The sequence below is a fragment of the Tamandua tetradactyla genome, chromosome 7, assembly GCF_023851605.1.
Source record: "Tamandua tetradactyla isolate mTamTet1 chromosome 7, mTamTet1.pri, whole genome shotgun sequence".
Classification (NCBI taxonomy): Eukaryota; Metazoa; Chordata; class Mammalia; order Pilosa; family Myrmecophagidae; genus Tamandua; species Tamandua tetradactyla.
The window spans coordinates 88,007,541-88,029,097 of NC_135333.1; the positions used below are offsets into that span (position 1 = coordinate 88,007,541).

Here is a 21,557-nt window from a genome sequence, read left to right on the forward strand (position 1 = left end):
ACTCACTTAATATCTCTTTGGCTGCATTTTTTCTGCTTTTTAACCTGGGCCACTACTTTCTAAATTCTTCATTTGTATAAGTATTATTTGGTTTTCTTTCAAATCTGCCTCGTATGTTTTAAAAATCTCATATTCTTTAGTCATACTGATAACAGACAAAGGCAGTAAGTTTTCTTTCCAATGTGCTCGAGTAGGGAGTAGGGAGTAGCCAGAAAAGTCCTGTAACCCAGCCTCTCCAGAACATCAACTAGTATCATCCCCCTATCTCATATTGTCAATAGCCCTTCCTATATAAAAGTTAGAAAGGGCATAGCCCAAATACCCCTATAGATTGGGAGAAAGATCAAAGGAGAAAGTGAAGTTATAACATGAGAAGACAGGATTTAGCAAATGAGTATGGCTGCTGAATCATTATATTGATATTTCTTTTAGTCGCCAGTGCCTTGGAGCAGCTAGAAGGAAAAAACTAAAAATGTGGATCTGTAATCATCACCAAACTCTGAAATCTGTTCTACAACTAATCGTTGCAGTTCGCTTTGAAATTTATTGCTTTTTTGTGTATGCTATTTTTCACAGTAAAAAAATCATTATAAAAAAAGTTATCAAAGTTTATTCCCCAGTATTTTTAAGTGCATTGTAAAGTGAAAGATTCTCAGGCTAGCCTATCTACTCTGTTTGAGGAAACAGAAGTTAAGATGCTCTTATGTTTATACCAGCAGTGTCTAAAAGATAGGTGCCTGGCATACAGTGAACAATAAAAAAACATGTTAACCAAATGACTGAATAGTGGAAATTCCAGCTGAGGATAAAATCATCCACTGTTTTTTTTTTTCCCCCAAAATTACCTACATAAATGTATGCAACATGATTTTTTTTTTTTTGCTTAAATTAGACAAACATATAGTCAATGTTTTACATTCTTTTATATCGACCTTATCTCAGGTAGCAAGGGGCTTTTAGGAGCTGAAAAAATAAAAATGAAAATGAAAGGATTATCAAACACTCCACTCTAGAGCCAAGGGTCCAGAAGCAATAATGTCATTAATTGGAAAAAAATACCTTAATTTTTTTCTAGTTTTGGAGCCAATATCACACAATTGTAATTTTAAAAATTTTAAATTACAGGATAATATTTAAATACTTACATTTAGCACTAGTTTGCTCTTCTCAACCACTTCCTCAAAAGTTTCATTTATTTCCTCTTTCCACAAACTAATAAAAGTATTAATTTCTTGTGGTATTGAAGGATCAGGACTCCCATCACATTGAATGTAGTGTTTCCACTGTAGAATAAAAATCTTTGAAGGGTCACACTGATGAAAACTTGACCAGAGAATGAAAATGACTATTTGCTTTTGAGGTATGGGGTCTCATAACCCAGCTTTCGCAAGTTAGGCAAAAATATATTATGACTTTAATTAGTAACTTGAAATATCTTTAAAATAACTAAATTCCTTTTTATCAAAATAGTTTCTAATGCTCAATAATTCAGATAAATTGAAATTTTATTTACTAGAATATTTTTATTTTTAAAATAATATTTAGGAGTTGGTTTGGTTTGGTTTGGTTTTCCCTCCCTAGTCATATAGTCTCTGTATTTGCAAGATCCAACCCTTGGGCTAATTTAATTTCTACTTCCCAAATTATTGCCAACTGCTAATCACCATTGGTAAGTTAAGCAGACTAAACTCAATCTTGAAGTACCAATGTATTTAGTATTTAGTAGATGTCCTCCCATTCATTTTTTAGTCTACCATATTTTTATGTATCTGTAATCAAAGAAATAAATTATAAAAGTTATGCCATCATCTTCCTTTGCATATTATTATAATTTTTCATTTTATCTTGATAATCATCTATTTTGCTTCCAAAGTTATGCTATTTTGAGTAACACTAGATTGTCCTAAGCACACAACTTTTTAAATTATAATTTTAGAATAATTTCTAAGGTATAGATTTCCAACCACTGACTCAGTCAAAGGGTATACAAATTTTAAGGATTTTGATAAATACTGACAAATAGCTTTCTGCAAAACATGTCAATTTATTTTGCCACAAGCAATATGAAAACTCTTAACTCAAATAAGAAATTTTTTTATTGGCAAATTTCAAGTTTCTTGGCGTCAAATGGTTGTCAGTCTATGAACTCCTTCTTGTGGTACCAAAGTATTGGCTTAAAAGAAGAAACAAATGAATCTTACCTGAGAAAGCAATCTAATATCTTGTTTCAATTTCTCTGCTTTAGGATAACAACATTCTAAAAAATAAAGTTCTTCAAGTTCTTCACTTCTCCTTTCTAGGTCCTGTTACATGGGGATAGATAGATTGGTCTACACTTTAATTTTAGCTTTGTGTTTCACAAATAGCATCTAAAATCTACATGGCTAAATAGTTTCACAAAATGAATACTATAATCAGTTTGAATGAAATTGGTATTTTCAAAATGATTTATCTATAAATGGTTTGCAAAGTGGGTGAGCAGACTCTTTTGGGATCTGTAAGATCAAAACTCTTTTCCTAAAAATATTAGGAATTATTTGACTTTTTCACAATGTACACATTTGCACTGACGATGCAAAAGCAATAAAACTGCTGGCACCTTTGCACAAATCAAGGTAGTGGTCACAAACTGTACTAGTAGTCAAATTTCTCATGGCCACACACTTGGTGAGGTGAAAATTATTAATTTTATTAAATTTACGCACATATCCTTTTAATAACTGTGTAATAGAATGGGAAATATATATAAAGCTCTTCTACTGCATATCAGAGAACTATACTGTCTTGAGAAAAAAACACATGCAATTTTTGAGTTGGAGCTGAACTAGCCACTTTTAGATGTAGCATTATTTCTTTTTTTTTCACATGGGCATGCACTGGGAATCAAACCCAGGTCTCCGGCATGGCAGGCAAGAACTCTGCCACTGCACCACCATAGCCCACCCAGATGTAGCACTATTTTCACTTGAAAGGATGACTAACAAGAGAAAGTCATTCAAGCATACTTAAATGTTTTGGCAGACATTCTCTCAAAAGTAAACAAATTGAGTCTCACTTCAAGGAAACAGCTCAAAATATTTATTGCCCATGAAAATAAATCAAGCTTTCAAGCAAAACTTAGAATTTGTATTTACCATTATGAGCTTGACAGTTTCCAAATTTTCTGAGATTTTTTGGAGATCATATTAATGGATGTGATTTTCTGAATAATGGAAAGTGTCAATATTTGGAAAGAAATAATTCAGTGAAACAGATTTTTCTAAACAGCCAATGTCATTTACAAAGCCATGCACGGATATAAGATCTACTCAGATTGGAAGGCAGCTCATTGGATTTTAATGTCCCAGAGTATGAAAAGTTCACGATATGGACAGAAATCCTAGAATCAGCTGGGACTCAGTACCAAGGGATTGAGAAAACCTTCTCAACCGAAAGGGGGAAGAGAGAATAGAGACAAAATAAAGCGTCAATGGCTGAGAGATTTCAGAGTCGAGAAGTTATCCTGGAGGTTATTCCTACACATTAAATAGATATCACCTTTTTAGTTAAGGTGTAATGAAGAGGCTGGAGAGAACTGCCTGGAAACAGAGCTGTGTTCCTATAGCCATGCTTCTTGAAGATGACTGTATAATGATATAGCTTTTGCAATGTGACTATGTGATTGTGAAAACCTGCGTCTGATGCTTCTTTTATCTACCTATGGACAGATGAGTAAAACATATGGATTAAAAATAAATAAATAATAGGGGGAGCAAATGTTAAAATAAATTTAGTAGATTGAAAAAAAAAAGAGTTCACGATATGGTTTCAGATTCTGCATTAAGACACTACCACTGGTTGAGTTTTGGTATAGTAGCAAAAGAACATCAACAAGTATCTGAAAGGCTATTAAAATATTTCTTTCTCCAACTATGTATCTGAGTGAGGCCAGGTTTTCTTCATATACGTCAACAAAGCAACACATGGCAACAGATGGAATACTCAAGTAGATATGAGAATCCAGTTGTCTTACCTTAAGAAAAACATGAAAAATTAATTTTAATTACATTTAAAAATGTCAATAATACCACTCCTTGCCCTAATGTTTTCGAAAATAGCAATTTTTCTCAAAAAAAGTTAGGTGAACATATTTATGCTTATTAACGTATGTCCTATTAATGTGTTAATTAAATAAATTAAAATTAATTAAATATATGTTTTAAAATCTGTCTTACTTTCTATTGTAGTGAATATGAATGGATATAATCCACATAAACAAAATCTCCTTGGCAACCTCAATAATTTTTAATTGTTTCATGGGGTTTGTTCCAGAGACCAAAATACTTGAGAAGATTCTGGTGATAAAGAGAAGTGAAGCTAATAAAGGAGAAGTAGAATTTGGATCTATTGAATTTTTCTTCCTTGCCCCTGTTAAGTAGTCTACAAAAGAGGTTGGAAAAAAACTTTGAAGCAAGACTGCTCAGGTCAGGTTCTGGTTCTCTCATTTATTAACTGCTTAATTCTTCTATGCCTCAGTTTCCTCAACCATGAAATGGGGGTAATAACATTACTTACTTTAAGGTAGAATTACGTGAGTTAAACCATTCATAAAGGCCTAAATATTACTGCTAGCTATGGGCTGAGAATGACAGTCACACAGTTTAAGTCTCCATTAATAATGTAATTAATGTTTGTTTACTTTTGCTTCAAGTTGCTGCCATTTTTCATTTTCAATTCGCTTTATTTCAAGCTTTTCCAGGTCTTCTTTTTCACGTTTCAAACGGGCTTCCTCTAAAGAACAGCAACAACAATAAAACATCAGTGATTAATTAACCGTATTTTTAAGGCTTTAAATTACTCCAAATATTTCAAAATGTAGTATTGGTATATTTTATAGAAGGCATAAGCTTTATTACATAGTAGAAAAAGTAAAATAACTCTCATATTTTCTGGACACACACACAAAGCCCACAGTAATATGTCTCTTCTCCAAAAAGTCTGTAGAGATCCAATAATGATTTTAACAAATAGTAAATGACACATTTATCATGGGTAATTAAGGGGAGTTAAAGCCTTCAGAAAATTCCATAGTTTTTGACATCTACATCATTAGAAGCAATTGCCTCAGCAGGCAGAGTTCTCGCCTGCCATGCCAGAGACCCAGGTTCGATTCCCAGTGCCTGCCTGTGCAAAAAAACCAAACCAAAACAGAAAACAATAGATGCAATTGCCTTAATCTCTCCCTCACACTATTTTTTTTTTTTACATGGGCAGGCACCAGGAATCAAACCCGGGTCCTCTAGCATGGCAGACAAGCATTCTTGCCTGCTGAGCCACCGTGGCCCACCCTCGCCCTCACACTATTAAAACCAAAATATGAAATATGTTAAAGAATATTAGCTTGACCCAATATAATAAAACACTCAAGATACAGATCTCAATATTGTATTCTGATCATAAGCCACCTAAAAGATGTATGTATATCTATATATATACATAGATATATAGATATACATACATGTATATATATAAACAAAATGGGTAGAATTTTAAAACCCTGCATCTCAATCCACAGTTGTTCTTAATGCTAAAAGCTACAACCACTTGAAATGTTCAAATTTCTTAAATCACTTTTTTGGTATTTGAATTTTGTTAATTTTTAATTGTAATTTTTTAACAAATGGAGATTCTCTGTTAATTTAACAAATGAAAATCCTCTGTCAATTTAGTTTAACTAAATATAGTTAAACTAGAGGGACTTAGGGTGCTGTATTTCTTGCAAGTACATATTTCCTATATTTAATGAATTTGTGATTCAGAATTCTTATTGTACAATCAGGATAGCTGCCTCTATCTTCATCAGCAAATAGATACATTTCAACATAGGGTTGTAAGGTTTAGTAAATAGAAATACAGGACAGGTGGGGCAAGATGGCAGAATAGTGCGATGTAGAATTTAATTCGTCATCTAGAGCAGCCAATAAATAGCCAGGAACAGTACAGAACAACTGCTGAAGGAATATCGGTTATCATACACACAGCATACATCAGTCTAGACCAAGTGGAATAGCTGAGACTCCACACAGAATTCTCATGAGATACAACTGGAGGCACTCTCAGGCCCTAGTACTGCCTACAGGCAAGGGCAGAATTAAGCTTCTCTGAGAGACAAAGTAACCAGTTAGGTGAAAGGAGTTAATCCCCTAAAGGGTTTATCTTCCCTCAGGAGAAAAGTGGGGCCCAGCTCAAGTGGAATCTCTCCTTCAAGGGATTTAGGCCCCAGGGACTGGAAAATTGAAGCAATTAAAGCCATCTCACAACCTCACCTCTGTCTCACCCATGCCCCCAGCAAGGAGAGTCTGCTGAAATTAAAGACACTACATCACTTTACACTGGTGGGAAGCCATGGGCAGACAAGTGCCACATGTTGGGCAGGACAGGAAAAGCACAGAGTCTAGAGGCTTCACAGGGAAAACTGATACTGGCTACTCTCTTCTCCTGAGATGTGGGTCTGTCTGGTATGGGAAAATCGAACTGAGGACTATAATATCTGAAGAGACCCTCCTTAAAACAAAGCAAAACAAAGGCTCCATATAGACAGGGCAAGAAACAGAAAAAAAAGAACTAAAAAATTCTGATCAGTTAAATAGAACCTATGATAGAGGTCTAGAATAAGTTGAACTGAATGTCAAAGAACAGATGGAGAACAAAGCCATTCAGCAAGAAATTCTAGGATAAAAGAGTGAAAACAACCTCCAGAATAAACTATAAGGAAATCAAATGTCTAGATACCAGCAAAAAAATAGAGTCACAGTAGGGAAATCAAAGATATGACCTAGTTAAAGGAACAAACCAAAAAAAAAAAGAAGAGCAAAAATCAAGGAATTAACTATTCACTTGGAAGAATAGAGAAAGAATAGCAAACTAACCCCCAAAGCAAACAAAATGAAAGAAACTATGAAGCTCAGAGCAGAAATAAAGGAAATTGAGACCATGAAAATCATCAAGAAAATCAACAAAATTAGAAGTTAGTTCTTTCAGAAAAATCAATAAAATTGATGGGCCCTTAGCTAGGTTGACCAAAAAATAGAGGATGCAAGTAACTAAAATCAGAAAGGGAAGAGGAGACATAACCACAGACTCCACAGAAATAAAGGAGGTAATGAGAGGATGCTATGAGCAATTTTATGCTAATAACTATACAATGTAGATGAAAGGGACAACTTCCTAGACAGGCATGAACAACCAACACTGAATTGAGAAGAAATACATGATCTCAACAAACCAATCACAAATAAAGAGATTGAATCAGTCACCAAGAAGATCCTGAAAAAGAAAAGCCCAGGACCAGATGGCTTCACACATGAATTCTACCAGGCATTTAAGAAAGAATTAGTACCAATCCTTCTCAAACTCTTAAAAAAAAAACTGAAGAGGAAGAAAACTACTTAACTAATTCTATGACGCCAACATCACCATAATAACAAAGCCAGACAAAGATAATTACTTCAAGAAAATTATAGAACAAGCTCCTTAATGAATATGGATGCAAAAATCCTCAACAACATACTTGCAAATCAAATCCAGCAGTATATTAAAACAATTATATACCATATCCAGGTGATAATTATTCTAGGTATGCAAGGCTGGTTCAACACAAGGAAAGCAATTAATGATTAGTTATCATATTAACTAATCAAAGAGGGAAAGTCACATGGTCATCTCAATTGATGCAGAAAAGGCATTTGACAAAATTCAACATGCTTTCTTGATGAAAACACTTCAAAGGATAGGAATGGCACAAACTTCTTCAACATGATAAGAGGAATATATGAAAAATCCACAGCTAACATCATCCTCAATGGGGAAAGGCTGAAAGCTTTCCCTTTAAGATCAGTAACAAGACAAGGATGCCCACTGTCACCATTGTTATGCAACATTGTGCTGGAGGTTCTAGCCAGAGCAATTAGACAAGAAAAAGTAATAGAACGCATCCAAAATGGAAAGGAAGAATAAAACTTTCACTGTTTGCAGAAGATATGACACTATATGTCAAAATCCTGAAAAATCTACAGCAAAGCTACTAGAGCTAATAAATGAGTACAGGAAAGTTACAAGGTACAAGATCAACAATAAAGTCAGTAGTGTTTCTATACACTAGTAATGAGCAATGTGAGGCATGAGTCAAGAAAAAAAATCTATTTACAATAGCAACCAAAAGAAACAAATATTTAGGAATAAATTTAACTAAGACCACAAAAGACCTATACACAGAAAACTACAAGAAATTGCTAAGAGAAACCATGGAAGCCCTAAATAAATGGAAGGGCATTCTGTGTTCATAGTTAAGATGTCAATTCTACTCAAATTGATTTATAGATTTATTGCAATACCAATTAAAATCCCAACAACTTACTTTGAAGAAATAGGAAAATCCATAACCACATTTATTTGGAAGGGCAGGGTACCCTGAACAGCTTAAAATATCTCGAGAAAGAAAATGAAGTGGTAGTTCTCACACAACCTGACTTTAAAGCATATTACAAAGTGACAGTGGTCAAAACAGAATGGTATTGGGATAAAGATAGATATACTGACCAACGGAATTGAATTGAGTGTTCAGAAATAGACCCTCTCATCTATGGACAATTGATCTTTGATAAGGCAGTCAATCAAAACCTGGGACAAAGCAGCCTCTTCAATAATGGCACCTAGAGAACTGGATATCCATATGCAAAAGAGTGAAAGATGATCCATATTTCATACTTTATACAAACATTAATTCAAAATAGTTCAAAGACCTAAATATTAGAGCTAAGACCATACAACTTTTAGAAGAAAATATAGGGAAATAGCTTATAAATCTTGTAAGAGGAAGCAGTTTCCTAGAACTTACACCCAAAACACTAGCATTGAAAAAAAGAAATAGATAAATGAGAGCTCCTCAAAATTAGACACTTTTGTGCATCAAAGAACTTTGTCAAGAAAGTTAAAAGGCAGTCTACACAATGGGAGATGATATTTGGATAAAACATATTAAATAAGGGTTTAGGATCCAGAAAATATAAAGAGATTATTCAACTCAACAAGAAAAAGACAAACAATCCAATTAAAAAATGGGTAAAAGACATGAACAGACATGTCTCAGAAGAGGAAATGCAAATGGCTAAAAGGCAAATGAAAAGATACTCAAGTTCATTGGCTATTAAGGGCATGCAAATCAAAACCACAATGAGATATCATCTGACACCCCCTAGAATGTCCATTATCAAAGAGATAGAAAGTGACAAATGCTGCAGAGGATGAGGAGAAAGAGGCACACTTATTCACTCTTGGTGGGAATGTAAAATCGTACGACTCTGAAAGGCAGTTCAGTGGTTCCTCAGGAATCTAAGTAAAGAATTCATATGATCCAGCAATCCCGTTACTAGGTATATACTCAGAGGACCAGAAGGCAAGGACCCAAATGGACATTTGCACACCTATGTTTATAGCAGCATTATTTATGATTGCCAAGAAATGGAAACAGTCCATTTGTCTACCAACAGATGAGCGGCTAAGCAAGCTGTGGTATATATATACACAATGGAATATTATGCAGCTGTAAGATAGACTAAAGTCATGAAGCATGTAACAATGTGGATGAATCTTGAGGATATTAGTCTGAGTAAAATTAGCCAGAAACAAAAGAACAAATATTGTATGGTCTCACTAATATGAACTAACATTAATGAGTGAATATTTAGAATTTAATTTTAAAACACAGGTTATCAGGAGATAGAAATAGGGTAGATATTGGGTAATTGGAGCTGAAGGGATACAGATTGTGCAACAGGACGGACTGTCAAAATTCAGAAATGGATAGCACAATGCTACCTGATTGTAGCATAATAATTTAAGTACACTGAATGAAGCTGAAAGTGAGTATGATTGAGGTAGAAAGGCTGGGGGCACATAGGAAACCAGAAGGAAAAACAGAGGATAGAGACTGAGATGGTATAATTTAGGAATGCCTCGAGTAGACAATGATGGTAATTAAATGTATAAATATAAAAACATTTTTGCATGAGGGAAAACAAATGAATGTCAATATATCAGGGTGTTGAAAATGGATGGTATATATTAAAAAGTACAATCAATGCAAGCGAGGGTCTGTCATCAACAGTAACATTGTTATATGCTTCCACTAAATGTAACAAAGGCATTATGCCAAAACTAAATGTTGACCAGTAGGAGGGATTTGGGGGAGTTCTTTGTGTAAGAAAAGTTGATGTCTTCATATAGATTATGATGGTAAAGGCATGAGCATACAGTTAGGTTGGACTGTATGATGTGTGAATAAAACTGTTTAAAAATGAATAAAGAGAACCAAGTGCCAGAGAAAATGCAGAGAAGGAGACATACCTTTTCACTGATGGTAGTCAAACTGAGAGGGGTAGCCCCGTGGAGGGCAGTGTGGTGGTTCACAGGAGGTCAGGGGTGGGGTTGCCATGTGATCCTGAAACCCTGTTGTTCAGTATTTACCTGGAAGAACTGAGTGTGGGGACATGAATGGATATTTTCACACTGGTGTTTATGGTGGCAGTGCTCATGATTCACAATGAATGGAGGTGGCCTAAGGGTACAACAACTAGGGAACAGAAGGGGGAACAATGGCATATACATATGATGGGCTACTGAGCAGCCCCAAGAAGGAATGAAGTTGTGAGGCATGCATAAGGTGTATGAACCTTAAGGACTGTATGTTATATGTCAGGAACAAAAAGACAAATATTATCATGCCTCAATCATATGGACTAAATATCATATAAAATCTCAGCAAACTGAAGTTAAAAAACATGGGTTATCAGGTTGGGGCCTACTGTAAAGGGTCCTAGATTGCAAGCTCTTACCGTCACATATATTCAGGAGTTGTAACTGTTATTTCTAAATTCTGAGATACTGAGCTGTTTGTATATAACCTGATTGTCCCCAGAAATTTCGGGTATTTATGTGACACCTGAGACTCACAGAGCTCTGAAGATATGAAAGTCAGCAGTATTCCATACACCAACTGTATAAAAAGTTGAAAAAGGGATCAGACTTTAAGTAGAGATATGAACAAAGCTGATCTGGATAGGACTCAGATAGAGCAGAATACAGGGTAAAGGGTGATATTGTCATATTTTAAAACTTCTGTGTGAGACCAAAGGGAGAGCTGTTTATTTGGTACAAAATTTATATTTTGGGTAGTGCATTACTTAATTTAACTTTTATGGTCTGTTTAGTTGAACACCATAAATACATGGAATCTTGAATAGGGCATGAGATTCTGTTAGTTTGTCTAGGTTAATGTGATGCCACGATATATCTCAGAGTAATGTGGGAAATAAATGAAGAAGTATATGCAAAGTCCCATTGGGATACTGGGGAGAAAGGAGGAAATATTTAACTTCCTTATTTGGAGAATTTCTGATATTCTTGCAAACAGTGGGGACAACAAATCAATAAGCCGAGCCCTTGATCTTGGGGTTTGCTCCTATGAAACTTATTCCTGCAAAGGATAGGCTAGTTGTACTTAAAATTATGCCTAAAAGTCACCCCCCGAGAACCTCTTTTCTTACTCAGATGTGGCCTCTCTAAGCCAAGTCAGCAGATGGACTCACTGTCCTACCTTCTATGTGGAACATGACTCCCAGGGGTGTAGATCTCCCTGGCAACATAGGACAGAACTCCTGAGATGAGCCACTACCTGGCATCAAAGGATTGTGAAAGGCTTCTTGACCAAAAGGGGGAAGAAAGAAATGAGACAAAATAAAGTTACAGTGCCTGAGAAATTTCAAACAGAGTCAAGAGGTTATCCTGGAGGTTAGCCTTATGCGTTAAATAGATATCCCTTTTCAGTTTATGGTGTATCAGAGTAGCTGGAGGGAAGTATCTGAAATTGTTGACCTGTGTTCCAGTAGCCTTGATTCTTGAAGACGATTGTATAAAGATATAGCTTTTATAATGTGAGTGATTGTGAAAACCTTGTATATAGTCGTCCTTTTTTCCAGGGTATAGATAGATGAGTAAAAAAAAAAATGGATAGAAAATAAATAATTAATATGGGAGATAGGGGTAAAAATATTGGGTAGATAGAAATATTAGTGGTCTATGAGTGGGAGTGATAAGGGGTATGTATGTTATGTATGTTATGTGTTTTTTTCCTTTTTATTTCTTTTTCTGGAGTGATGCAAATGTTCTAAAAAATGATCATGGTGATGAATACACAACTATGTGATGATACTGGCAGCTATCGTTGTACACCATCTATGGAATGTATGTGCGTGAAGATTTGTCAATAAAAATATTTAAAAAAAACAAAACCAAAGGACACTCACATTTGGATTTCAGATGAACAATGAACTTATGTTTTAGTATATGTATGTCCCATTTATTGTATGGGACAAATGATCTGAAATTACCCAAGTTTAACTGAAATTCATATTTAACTGGGTGTCCTATATTTTACCTCACATCCCTACTTCAAAATATATCCTAAAGAGATTGGTGTATACAAATTTTGCTCTTTCTGGGTACAATTTAAATAGTAGGAATCTATTACAAAACAGATTAAGTTAGAAAAACTAAATAGTTTTTTAAAAATATTGTCTGGATTGTAGAAATACCAACCTATTGTTAGTGTCATCCATATATAACAAAATATCACTATGTATTTTTATACCTTCCTCTTTCTGTCGTTTCTCCTCCTCCTCTTGTAGCTGCTTCAGTCGTTCAGTTTTGGTGATTTTCTTTTTCTTATCGCCAGACTTAACAAAGGCCACAACATAAAAATTTTTAAATTAAATTTAAAAAGACTGTTAATAAACATTTTTAATAGGCATCCAAATTACTAGCAAACATATCTCCAATAGAAATTTTGGAAAACACTTTTGCTTTCCTGAAACCCATCTTTCACCCAGTTGTTCAACAAATAGGACTGCCTGTTATGAGTACAGCATTGACTCAGTTCATGAAAGGATGGAGTCTCGAAATAAGACAAATAAGCATATAAATTACTCAAGGCAAGGGTGACTGTGACAAGTACACACAATTTAAATACTCTTATTCCAAGTTTCTACATCTTTAAAATTGTGCTAAATGAAACCTCACCTAGCTGTTATAAGGATTAAATGAAAGTATATGTAAAAGCAATTTGAAAACTGTTAATTTCTATAAGACAAAATACATTTATGAACTGGCAGACATACAGAGGTATGCTGCAACTCTGGAGGAAGGAGAAATTATTTATAATAAGTAAAACTTATTGAAGTTTGTGTTTTGAAAGATTTTAACATACAGATACGAGGGAAAAATAGCCCAACAAGTGGAAAATCCAGGGTCAAGTCAAGAGTTGGAAGAGGATGGATAGTACAACAAGTTCAGTGGGCCCAAAGGAAGTCTCCAAGAAGAGGTGATGAAGGAAATGAGAATGGAAAAAGGGTTGGAGCCTATGCTGGAGATTTTTGACATTATTCTGAGGAAAGTAGAAAACCCTCAAAAGTTCCTAAAAGAAGGACAATTAAGAATAAAATTAATCTTGTATTAGGAAAAAAAATGACTATAAAGAGGTTGCCATTTTGGAGACTATTAACAATGGTCTAGGCAATCACTAATGAGGGCTTAAAGTCATGGCAGTGGAAATGAAGACTGAACGGACCCAACAAATATTTTATAAGCTGACTTAACATATTTGATGATTTCAAGTGGAGGTAAGAAAAGGAAGTAGCCAGAGAAGAGCCTGAAAGATGAATTGTTAAAAGGAGTTTACATATAATTAGTATATTGTGCTAGTGGAACATTCAGACAATGCTTGCAGGCATTGGAATCGTAGGACTGAGGTTTAGCAATGAAGTCAGGGCTAAGCAAGGTTTAAGAGTCATGTAGGTGATAGTCACGTCCCCTCCATTCTTCCTGCTGGAAATAGTATAAAAAACAAAAGAAAGTGCACCATCTAAATGTAAGAGGAATAACCAGATTCCTGCACATCTTAGGATGTACAGACTTTTGGAAGACTGTACCCTTGGAACCCTAACCCTAAGCCTTTTATCTTTTTAGTTTGTCTATGCCAAGGCACTTAATTATAGAATTTATAGCCTCATTGTTATCTCCCAACCCTGGGTCCTATCATCTTTTTATGGTTCATCAACCCCTCTCATATGTTCACTTCTTTACCCAAGTTACATTTCACAGCTCATCACCATAATCACTATCGCATATATCCTCACCTCCCTTATTGTCCTTGCATTCTGAAAAGCTCAGCTGGCAAAATCCTAGTTCTAGTTAAACTCAACTCTCCTTCTACTCTGAGCTGGCAATACAGGTAGCTGGACCTTGTTAGAAAAAAACACATGGATAGAGGGCCAAGCTGGTGGCTTAGTGAGGTGTGGGATTTAGTTTGTCCTCCAGAGCAGAGAGTAAATAACCAGGAACAGTACAGAACAACTGCTGGGGCCATGTCAGTGACCGGACACACAGCATACTCCAGTCTGGACAAGCTGGACCGGCTGTGAGCCCACCTAGAACCGTGACTTCCCCAAGTGGCAGCGGCCGGTGTCCCTCCCCCACAGGCCGCTTCCCAGATGGGAAAGGAAAGAAACTTTACCAGCAGCAGGGGCTGAGTGCAACTAAGCTCCAATTGTGTAATTAATTCACAAATTCTGACTACTAAAAATAGGTCCCCAGCTCAGCTGAACTGCGAGTCAAAGGGGAGGTTGATGATTTTTGCCCCAGAGCAGAGGGGACAGGGCTGACAAAAAAAGAAAGAAAAGAAACAGGTTTTTTGGATTGGATAGTACATAATACTTGAAAGGGTCTGGGCCCTGAAGGAAAGAGGGGCACACAGGACCTGACGGTACACAAAACAACATACCAACTTAAGCTCTTGATTGGCAAACCCAAGGAATGGGGTCCTGCCTGAAAAGGATTTTTCTCTTTCTTTTTTGTGACTGTGTTTCTACAGCTTGACTACTTATTGGATACAGCTGCAAGGCTTCTCGGGCTCCAACTGCCCCAGGTATAGGCAGAATTAAGCTTGTTTGAGTGTTTGTCTGGAGCCTGTACTTTCCCCAGGAGACAGGTGGGGCCCAGCTCAGGTGGTTTCCCTCCCTCAAGGAATTCAGACCTTAGGGTCTGGAAAAGTGAAGCAGTTAGAGCAGCCTACAACCTCTCCTGTATCTCAACCATGCCCCTAGCAGGGAGAGTCTGCTGAAGTTAAAGGTACCACATCATCTTATGCTGGTGGGACCTGCAGGCAGAAAAGTGCCACATACTGGGCAGGATAAGAAAAACACAGAGTCCAGAGACTTCATGGGAAAGTCTTTCAATCTGCTGCGTCTCACCCTCAGGGAAAACTGATGCAGGTGACTCTTACCTCCTGAGAGGAGGACAGTTTGGTCTGGGAAAATCTGGCTGGGGTCTCTAATACCTAAGTAGACCCTCCAAAGGGGCGGGGGGGGGGGGGGGAAGGCACCATACAGGCAGGGCAAGAAACAAAACAAGAACTGAAAAACTGTCGTCTGTTAAACAAAACCTAAGCTAGAGGTCTAGAATAAGCTGAACTGAATGTCCAAGAACAGATGGACAACAAAGTCATCCAGCAAGAAAATCCTAGGTAAAAAAAAAAGTGAAAACAATCTCCAGAATAAACTAATTAAGGTAATCAAATGCCGTGGGCAAAAAATAACAACTCATACTAGGAAAATTGAAGATATGGCCCAGCCAAAGGAACAAACCAACAATTCAAATGAGATACAGGAGTTGAAACAATTAATTCAGAATGTTCGAACAGACATGGAAAACCTCATCAAAAATCAAATCAATGAATTGAGGGAGGATATAAAGAAGGCAAGGAACGAACAAAAAGAAGAAATTAAAAGTCTGAAAGTAGAAATCACAGAACTTATGGGAATGAAAGGCACATTAGAAGAGATAAAAAAAAAACAATGGAAACCTACAATGTTAGATTTCAAGAGGCATAAGATAGGATTAGTGAACTAGAGGATGGAACATCTAAAATCCAACAAGCAAAAGAAAATATAGTGAAAAAAATGGAAAAATATGAGCAGGGACTGGGGGAATTGAATGACAACATGAAGTGCATGAATATACATGTTGTGCAAGTCCCAGAAGGAGAAGGGAAGGGAAAAGGCGGAGAAAAAATATACATGACCTCAAATTTATGAGCACAAACTTTAAATAGGCTCTAAGCACTGTCCAGTGTTACTAATATCTCATTCTCCCTGGAGAATGAAATCCTCTCCTCTTTCCTACTCTCAACTGTTGATTTTATCTCTTATTTCACTGAAAAACAGAATCTTGCGGAAGAGAATTATCTCCTTTACAAACCAAATCTTTGAATCTACCTATATTTTTATCTGTCTTCCTTCTCAGCACAGTGGTGAGCTGTATGCACCTTCTGCTATAGAAGGCTGGACATTCCACTTTCACTCGGAATCCTATCCCCTCAGGCTTTGCTCCTACAATTAATACCACTCCATAGTCATCAATTTCTCCCTGTATACCAAATAACAAACAAAACAAAGCTCTCCAGATTTCACATCCTTCTCCATTTTTTGCTCTAGTTGTTATCTTTTATATCAGACCACCTAAAAGGACCAGCCTAGTGCTTCTACTTCCCCATTTCATTCATGACCCACTCCAGTCTTTCATTTCTATGACTCCATCAAACCTCTCTCATCAAGGAAACTTATTAAGACCTCCCCACGTTTCTAACACCAATGATCAATTCTAACCCCTCATTTTACTCATCTTTGACTATCATTTCAAAATGTCAATTTTTTCCTCCTTCTTTAAACATTTTCCTTAAGTCCTTAGGTTACCAATGTCTAATTTTACTGCTTCTCCCACAGGTCCTACCCCTTCTCAGATTCCTTTGCTGACTCCTCTCCTTAACTATAATGATTTCTAAATCAGTGATTTTCTAATTATTTGTCCATATATCTCCTAAAAAGAATTTTGAAAACTATGTACCCCTTCTGTTTCAGTTTGCTAAAGCTGCTGGAATGCAATATAGCAAAATGGGATGGCTTTTATAAAGGGAATTTGTTAGTTTATTTAGTTCTAAGCTTGTGGAAATGTCCAAATTAAGGCATTAACAGGATGATACTTCTCTAAAGGAAGGACAGTGGCACCTAAGACATTTCTGTCACATGGGAAGGTACATGGCTTGCATCTACTGTTCCTTTTCTCATGAGTTTTGTTGCTTTCAGCTTCTGGCTTCAGTGGCTTCCTCTCTCAGCTCCTCTGGAGGTTTTTTATCTCTAAAACCTCTTGGCTTTTTTTCTCCTTTATCCTCTCATAAAGAATCCAGTAAAGGGATTAAGACCCAACCAGGATAGGGTGGATCACATCTCAAATTGAAGTAACCTAACCAAAAGGTCCCACCCTCAATAGGTCTGGACCCAGAGGAGTGGATTAAAAGAACATGACCTTTTCTGGGGTACATAACAGCTTCCAACCAGCACACATCAACGTATTTGTTACAGCAGTTTGATTGAGACATAGTCACATGCCATACAATCCATCCAAAGTGTATACTCAATGGCTCGCAGTATAAACACAAAGTTGTACATTCATCACCACAGTTAATTTGAGAACATTTTCATTACCATAAACAGAAAATCCCCATAACCTTTATACCCCCTTAGTATTAACATTTAGCATTGATGTGGTACCTTTGTTATAACTGATGGAAGAATATTAAAATGGGGGAGGAGATAAGATAGTGGCTTAGCAAGGTGTGGGATATAGTTTGTCCCCCAGAACAGCTACTAAATAACCAGGAACAGTACAGAATAGCTCCTGGGGCCGCATGAGTGACCGGAGACACAGCATATCCCAGTCTGGACTGGCTGCGAGCCCCCCAGAACCGTGAGTTCCCCAAGCCGCGGCAGCCCGGTGCCCCTCCCTCACAGGCTGCTTCCCAGAGGGGAAAGGAAAGGGACTTTACCAGCAGTGGGGGCTAAGTGCAACTAAGCTTCAAGTGCGGAATTAATTCACAAATTCTGACTACTAAAAATAGGCCCCCAGCTCAGTGAACCTGGTCAAAGTGGAGGTCGCTGATTTTTGCCCCAGTGCTAAGGGAGCAGGGCTGACAGAAAAAGAAAAAAAAAGAAACAGAGGTTTTTGTGGCTGTGTTTCACCAGAGGTTTGACTGCGTGTGGATACAGTGGCAGGACTTCTCAGGCTGCAACTGCCCCCAGGCATGAGCAGAAACAAGCTTCTGTGAGGGCTTGTCTGGAGCTGGTGTCTTTCCCAGGGGAAGGGTGAGGCCCAATACAGGTGGAATCCCTCCCTCAAGGAATTCAGACCCCAGGGCTTGGTAATTTGAAGCCATTAAAACCAGCCTACACCTCTCCTCTGTCTCCACCACACCCCCAGCAGGGAAAGTCTGCCAAAGTTAAAGGTACCACATCATCTTATGCTGGTGGGACCTGCAGGCAGACAAGCGCCACATACTGGGCAGTATAAGAAAACCGGAGTCCAGAGACTTCACAGGAAAGTCTTTCCACCTGCTGGGTCTCACCCTCAAGGAAAACTGATGTAGGTGACTCTTTCCTCCTGACAGGAGCCAAGTTTGGTCTGGGAAAATCTAGCTGGGGTCTATAATACCTAAGTCGACCCTCCTAAGTGGGGGTGGGAGAAAGGCACCATACAGGCAGGGCAAGAAACAAGAAAACAAGAACTGAAAAATTCTCTGTTAAACAAAACCTAAGCTAGTGGTCCAGAATAAGCTGAACTGAATGTCAAAGAACAGATAACAAATTCATCCAGCAAGAAAACCCTAGGTAAAAGAAGTGAAAACAATTTCCAGAATAAATTAATTAAGGTAATTAAATGCTAGACACCAGCAAAAAATAACAAATCACACTAGGAAAATTGAAGATATGGTCCAGTCAAAGGAACAAACCAAAAATTCAAATGACATACAGGAGTTGAAACGATTAATTCAGAATGTACAAACAGACATGGAAAACCACATCAAAAATCAAATAAATGAATTGAGGAAGGATATAAAGAAGGTAAGGAATGAACAAAAAGAAGAAATCAGAAGTCTGAAAATAGAAATCACAGAACTTATGGGAATGAAAGGCACAGCAGAAGAGATGAAAAAACAATGGAACCTACAATGTTAGATTTCGAGAGGCAGAAGATATGATTAGTGAACTGGAGGAAAGAACATCTGAAATCTGACAAGTAAAAGAAAATATAGGGAAAAAATGGAAAAATATGAGCAGGGACTCAGGGAATTGAATGACAATATGAATCACATGAATATACATGTTGTGGGTGTCCCAGAAGGAGAAGAGAAGAGAAAAGGAGGAGAAAAATTATTGGAGAAAATTATCACTGAAAATTTCCCAACTCTTATGAAAGACTTAAAATTACAGATCCAAGAAGTACAGCATACCCCAAAGAGAATAGATCCAAATAGACATACTCGAAGACAATTACTAATCAGAAAGTCAGGGGTCAAAGAGAAAGAGAGAATTTTGAAAGCAGCAAGAGAAAAGCAATCCATCATATACAAGGGAAGCCCAATAAGACTATGTGTAGGCTTCTCAGCAGAAATCATGGAGGTGAGAAGACAGTGGAATGATATATTTAAATTACTAAAAGAGAAAAACTGCCAACCAAGAATTCTATATCCAGCAAAATTGTCCTCAAAAATGAGGGAGAAATTAAAACATTTTCAGACAAAAGATCACTGACAGAATTTGTGACCAAGAGACCAGCTCTGCAAGAAATACTAAATGGAGCACTAGAGGCAGAAACAAAAAGACAGAAGAGAGAGGTGTGGAGAAGAGTGTAGAAAGGAAGACTATCAGTAAAGGTAAAAAGAAGAAAAATTAGATATGACATATAAAATCCAAAAGGAAAATGGTAGAAGAAACTACTACCCATACAATAATAACACTAAATGTTAATGGATTAAATTTCCCAATCAAAAGACATAGACTGGCAAAATGGATTAAAAAACAGGACCCATCTATATGCTGTCTACAGGAAACACATCTTAGACCCAAGGATAAAAATAGGTTGAAAGTGAAAGGTTTGGAAAAGATATTTCATGCAAATACCAATCAGAAATACTAATATCCAACAAATCAGACTTCAAATGTAAAACAGTTATAAGAGTCAAAGAAGGACACTATGTATTAATAAAAGGAACAATTCAACAAGAAGACATAACAATCGTAAATATTTATGCACCGAGCCAGAATGCTCCAAAATACATGAGATAAACACTGAAAAGAGAAATAGACACATCTACCACAACAGTTGGAGACTTCAATTCCACACTCTCATCAATGGACAGTACATCTAGACAGAGGATCAATAAAGAAACAGAGAATTTGAATAATACAATAAATGCGCTAGACTTCACAGACACTTATTGAACATTACAACCCACAACAGCAGGATACATGTTCTTCTCAAGTGCTCATGGATCATTCTCAAGGATAGACTATATGCTGGGTCACAAAGCAAGTCACAATACATTTTAAAAGATTGAAGCCATACAAAACACTTTCTCAGACCATAAAGGAATGAAGTTGGAAAGCAATAATAGGCAGAGTGCCAGAAAATTAAAAAAATATGTGCAGGCTCAACAACACACTCTTAAACAACCAGTGGGACAAGGAAGAAATTACAAGAGAAATCAGTAAATATCTTGAGGCAAATGAAAATGAAAACACAACATATCAAAATTTATGGGATGCAGCAAAGTCAGTGCTAAGAGGGAAATTAATTGCCCTAAATGCCTATATCAAAAAAGAAGAAAGGGCAAAAATCGAGGAATTAACTGTCCACTTGGAAGAAGTAGAGAATGAACAGTAAACTAACCCCAAAGCAAGCAAAAGGAAAGAAATAATGAAGTTTAGAACAGAAATAAATGAAATTGAGAACATGAAAATCAACAAAACCAAAATTTGGTTCTATGAGAAAATCACTAAGATTGATGGACCCTTAGCAAGACTGACAAAAAGAAGAGAGAAGTTGCAAATAAATAAGATCAGAAATAGAAGAGGAGACATAACCACTGATCCCACAGAAATAAAGGAAGTAATGACAGGATACTATGAACAACTTTATGCTGATAAACATAACAATGCAGATGAAATGGACAACTTTCTAGAAAGGCATAAACAACCAATTTTGACTCTAGAAGAAACAGACGACCTCAACAAGCCAATCACAAGTAAAGAAATTAAAACAGTCATTAAGAAGCTCCCCAAAGAGAAAAGTCCAGGACCAGATGGCTTCACATGTGAATTCTACCAAGCATTCAAGAAAGAATTAGTACCAATCCTGCTCAAACTCTTCAAAAAAAATTGAAGAGGAGGGAAAGCTACCTAACTCATTCTATGAAGCCAACATCACCCTCATACCAAAGCCAGACAAAAATATTTAAAAAAAAAGAAAACAACAGACAAATCTCTCTAATGAACATAGATGCAAAAATCCTCAAAAAAATTCTAGCAAATCAAATCCAGCAACACATTAAAAGAATTATACATTATGACCAAGTA

The 21,557-nt window shown here is 36.6% G+C and overlaps 1 protein-coding gene across 7 annotated transcripts in view; it reads right to left on the bottom strand.

Annotated features, from left to right (window-relative positions):
• The window catches only part of DNAI7 (dynein axonemal intermediate chain 7), a 129,968-nt gene that overhangs the window by 68,136 nt on the left and 40,275 nt on the right, over positions 1 to 21,557 (bottom strand). For 6 of the 7 annotated variants that reach the window (XR_013179591.1, XR_013179592.1, XM_077170325.1 and 3 more), the window contains 4 exons: positions 12,686 to 12,770; positions 4,679 to 4,770; positions 2,202 to 2,303; positions 1,146 to 1,283 (listed from right to left, as the gene is read on the bottom strand). Coding sequence is in view for 5 of the 7 variants with exons in the window: in XM_077170325.1 (XP_077026440.1) it covers positions 1,146 to 1,283; positions 2,202 to 2,303; positions 4,679 to 4,770; positions 12,686 to 12,770 (417 nt within the window). In the remaining 2 variants the exon portion in view is untranslated. The remainder of the gene's footprint in view (positions 1 to 1,145; positions 1,284 to 2,201; positions 2,304 to 4,678; positions 4,771 to 12,685; positions 12,771 to 21,557) is intronic. The other variant, XM_077170327.1, reaches the window with a different exon arrangement.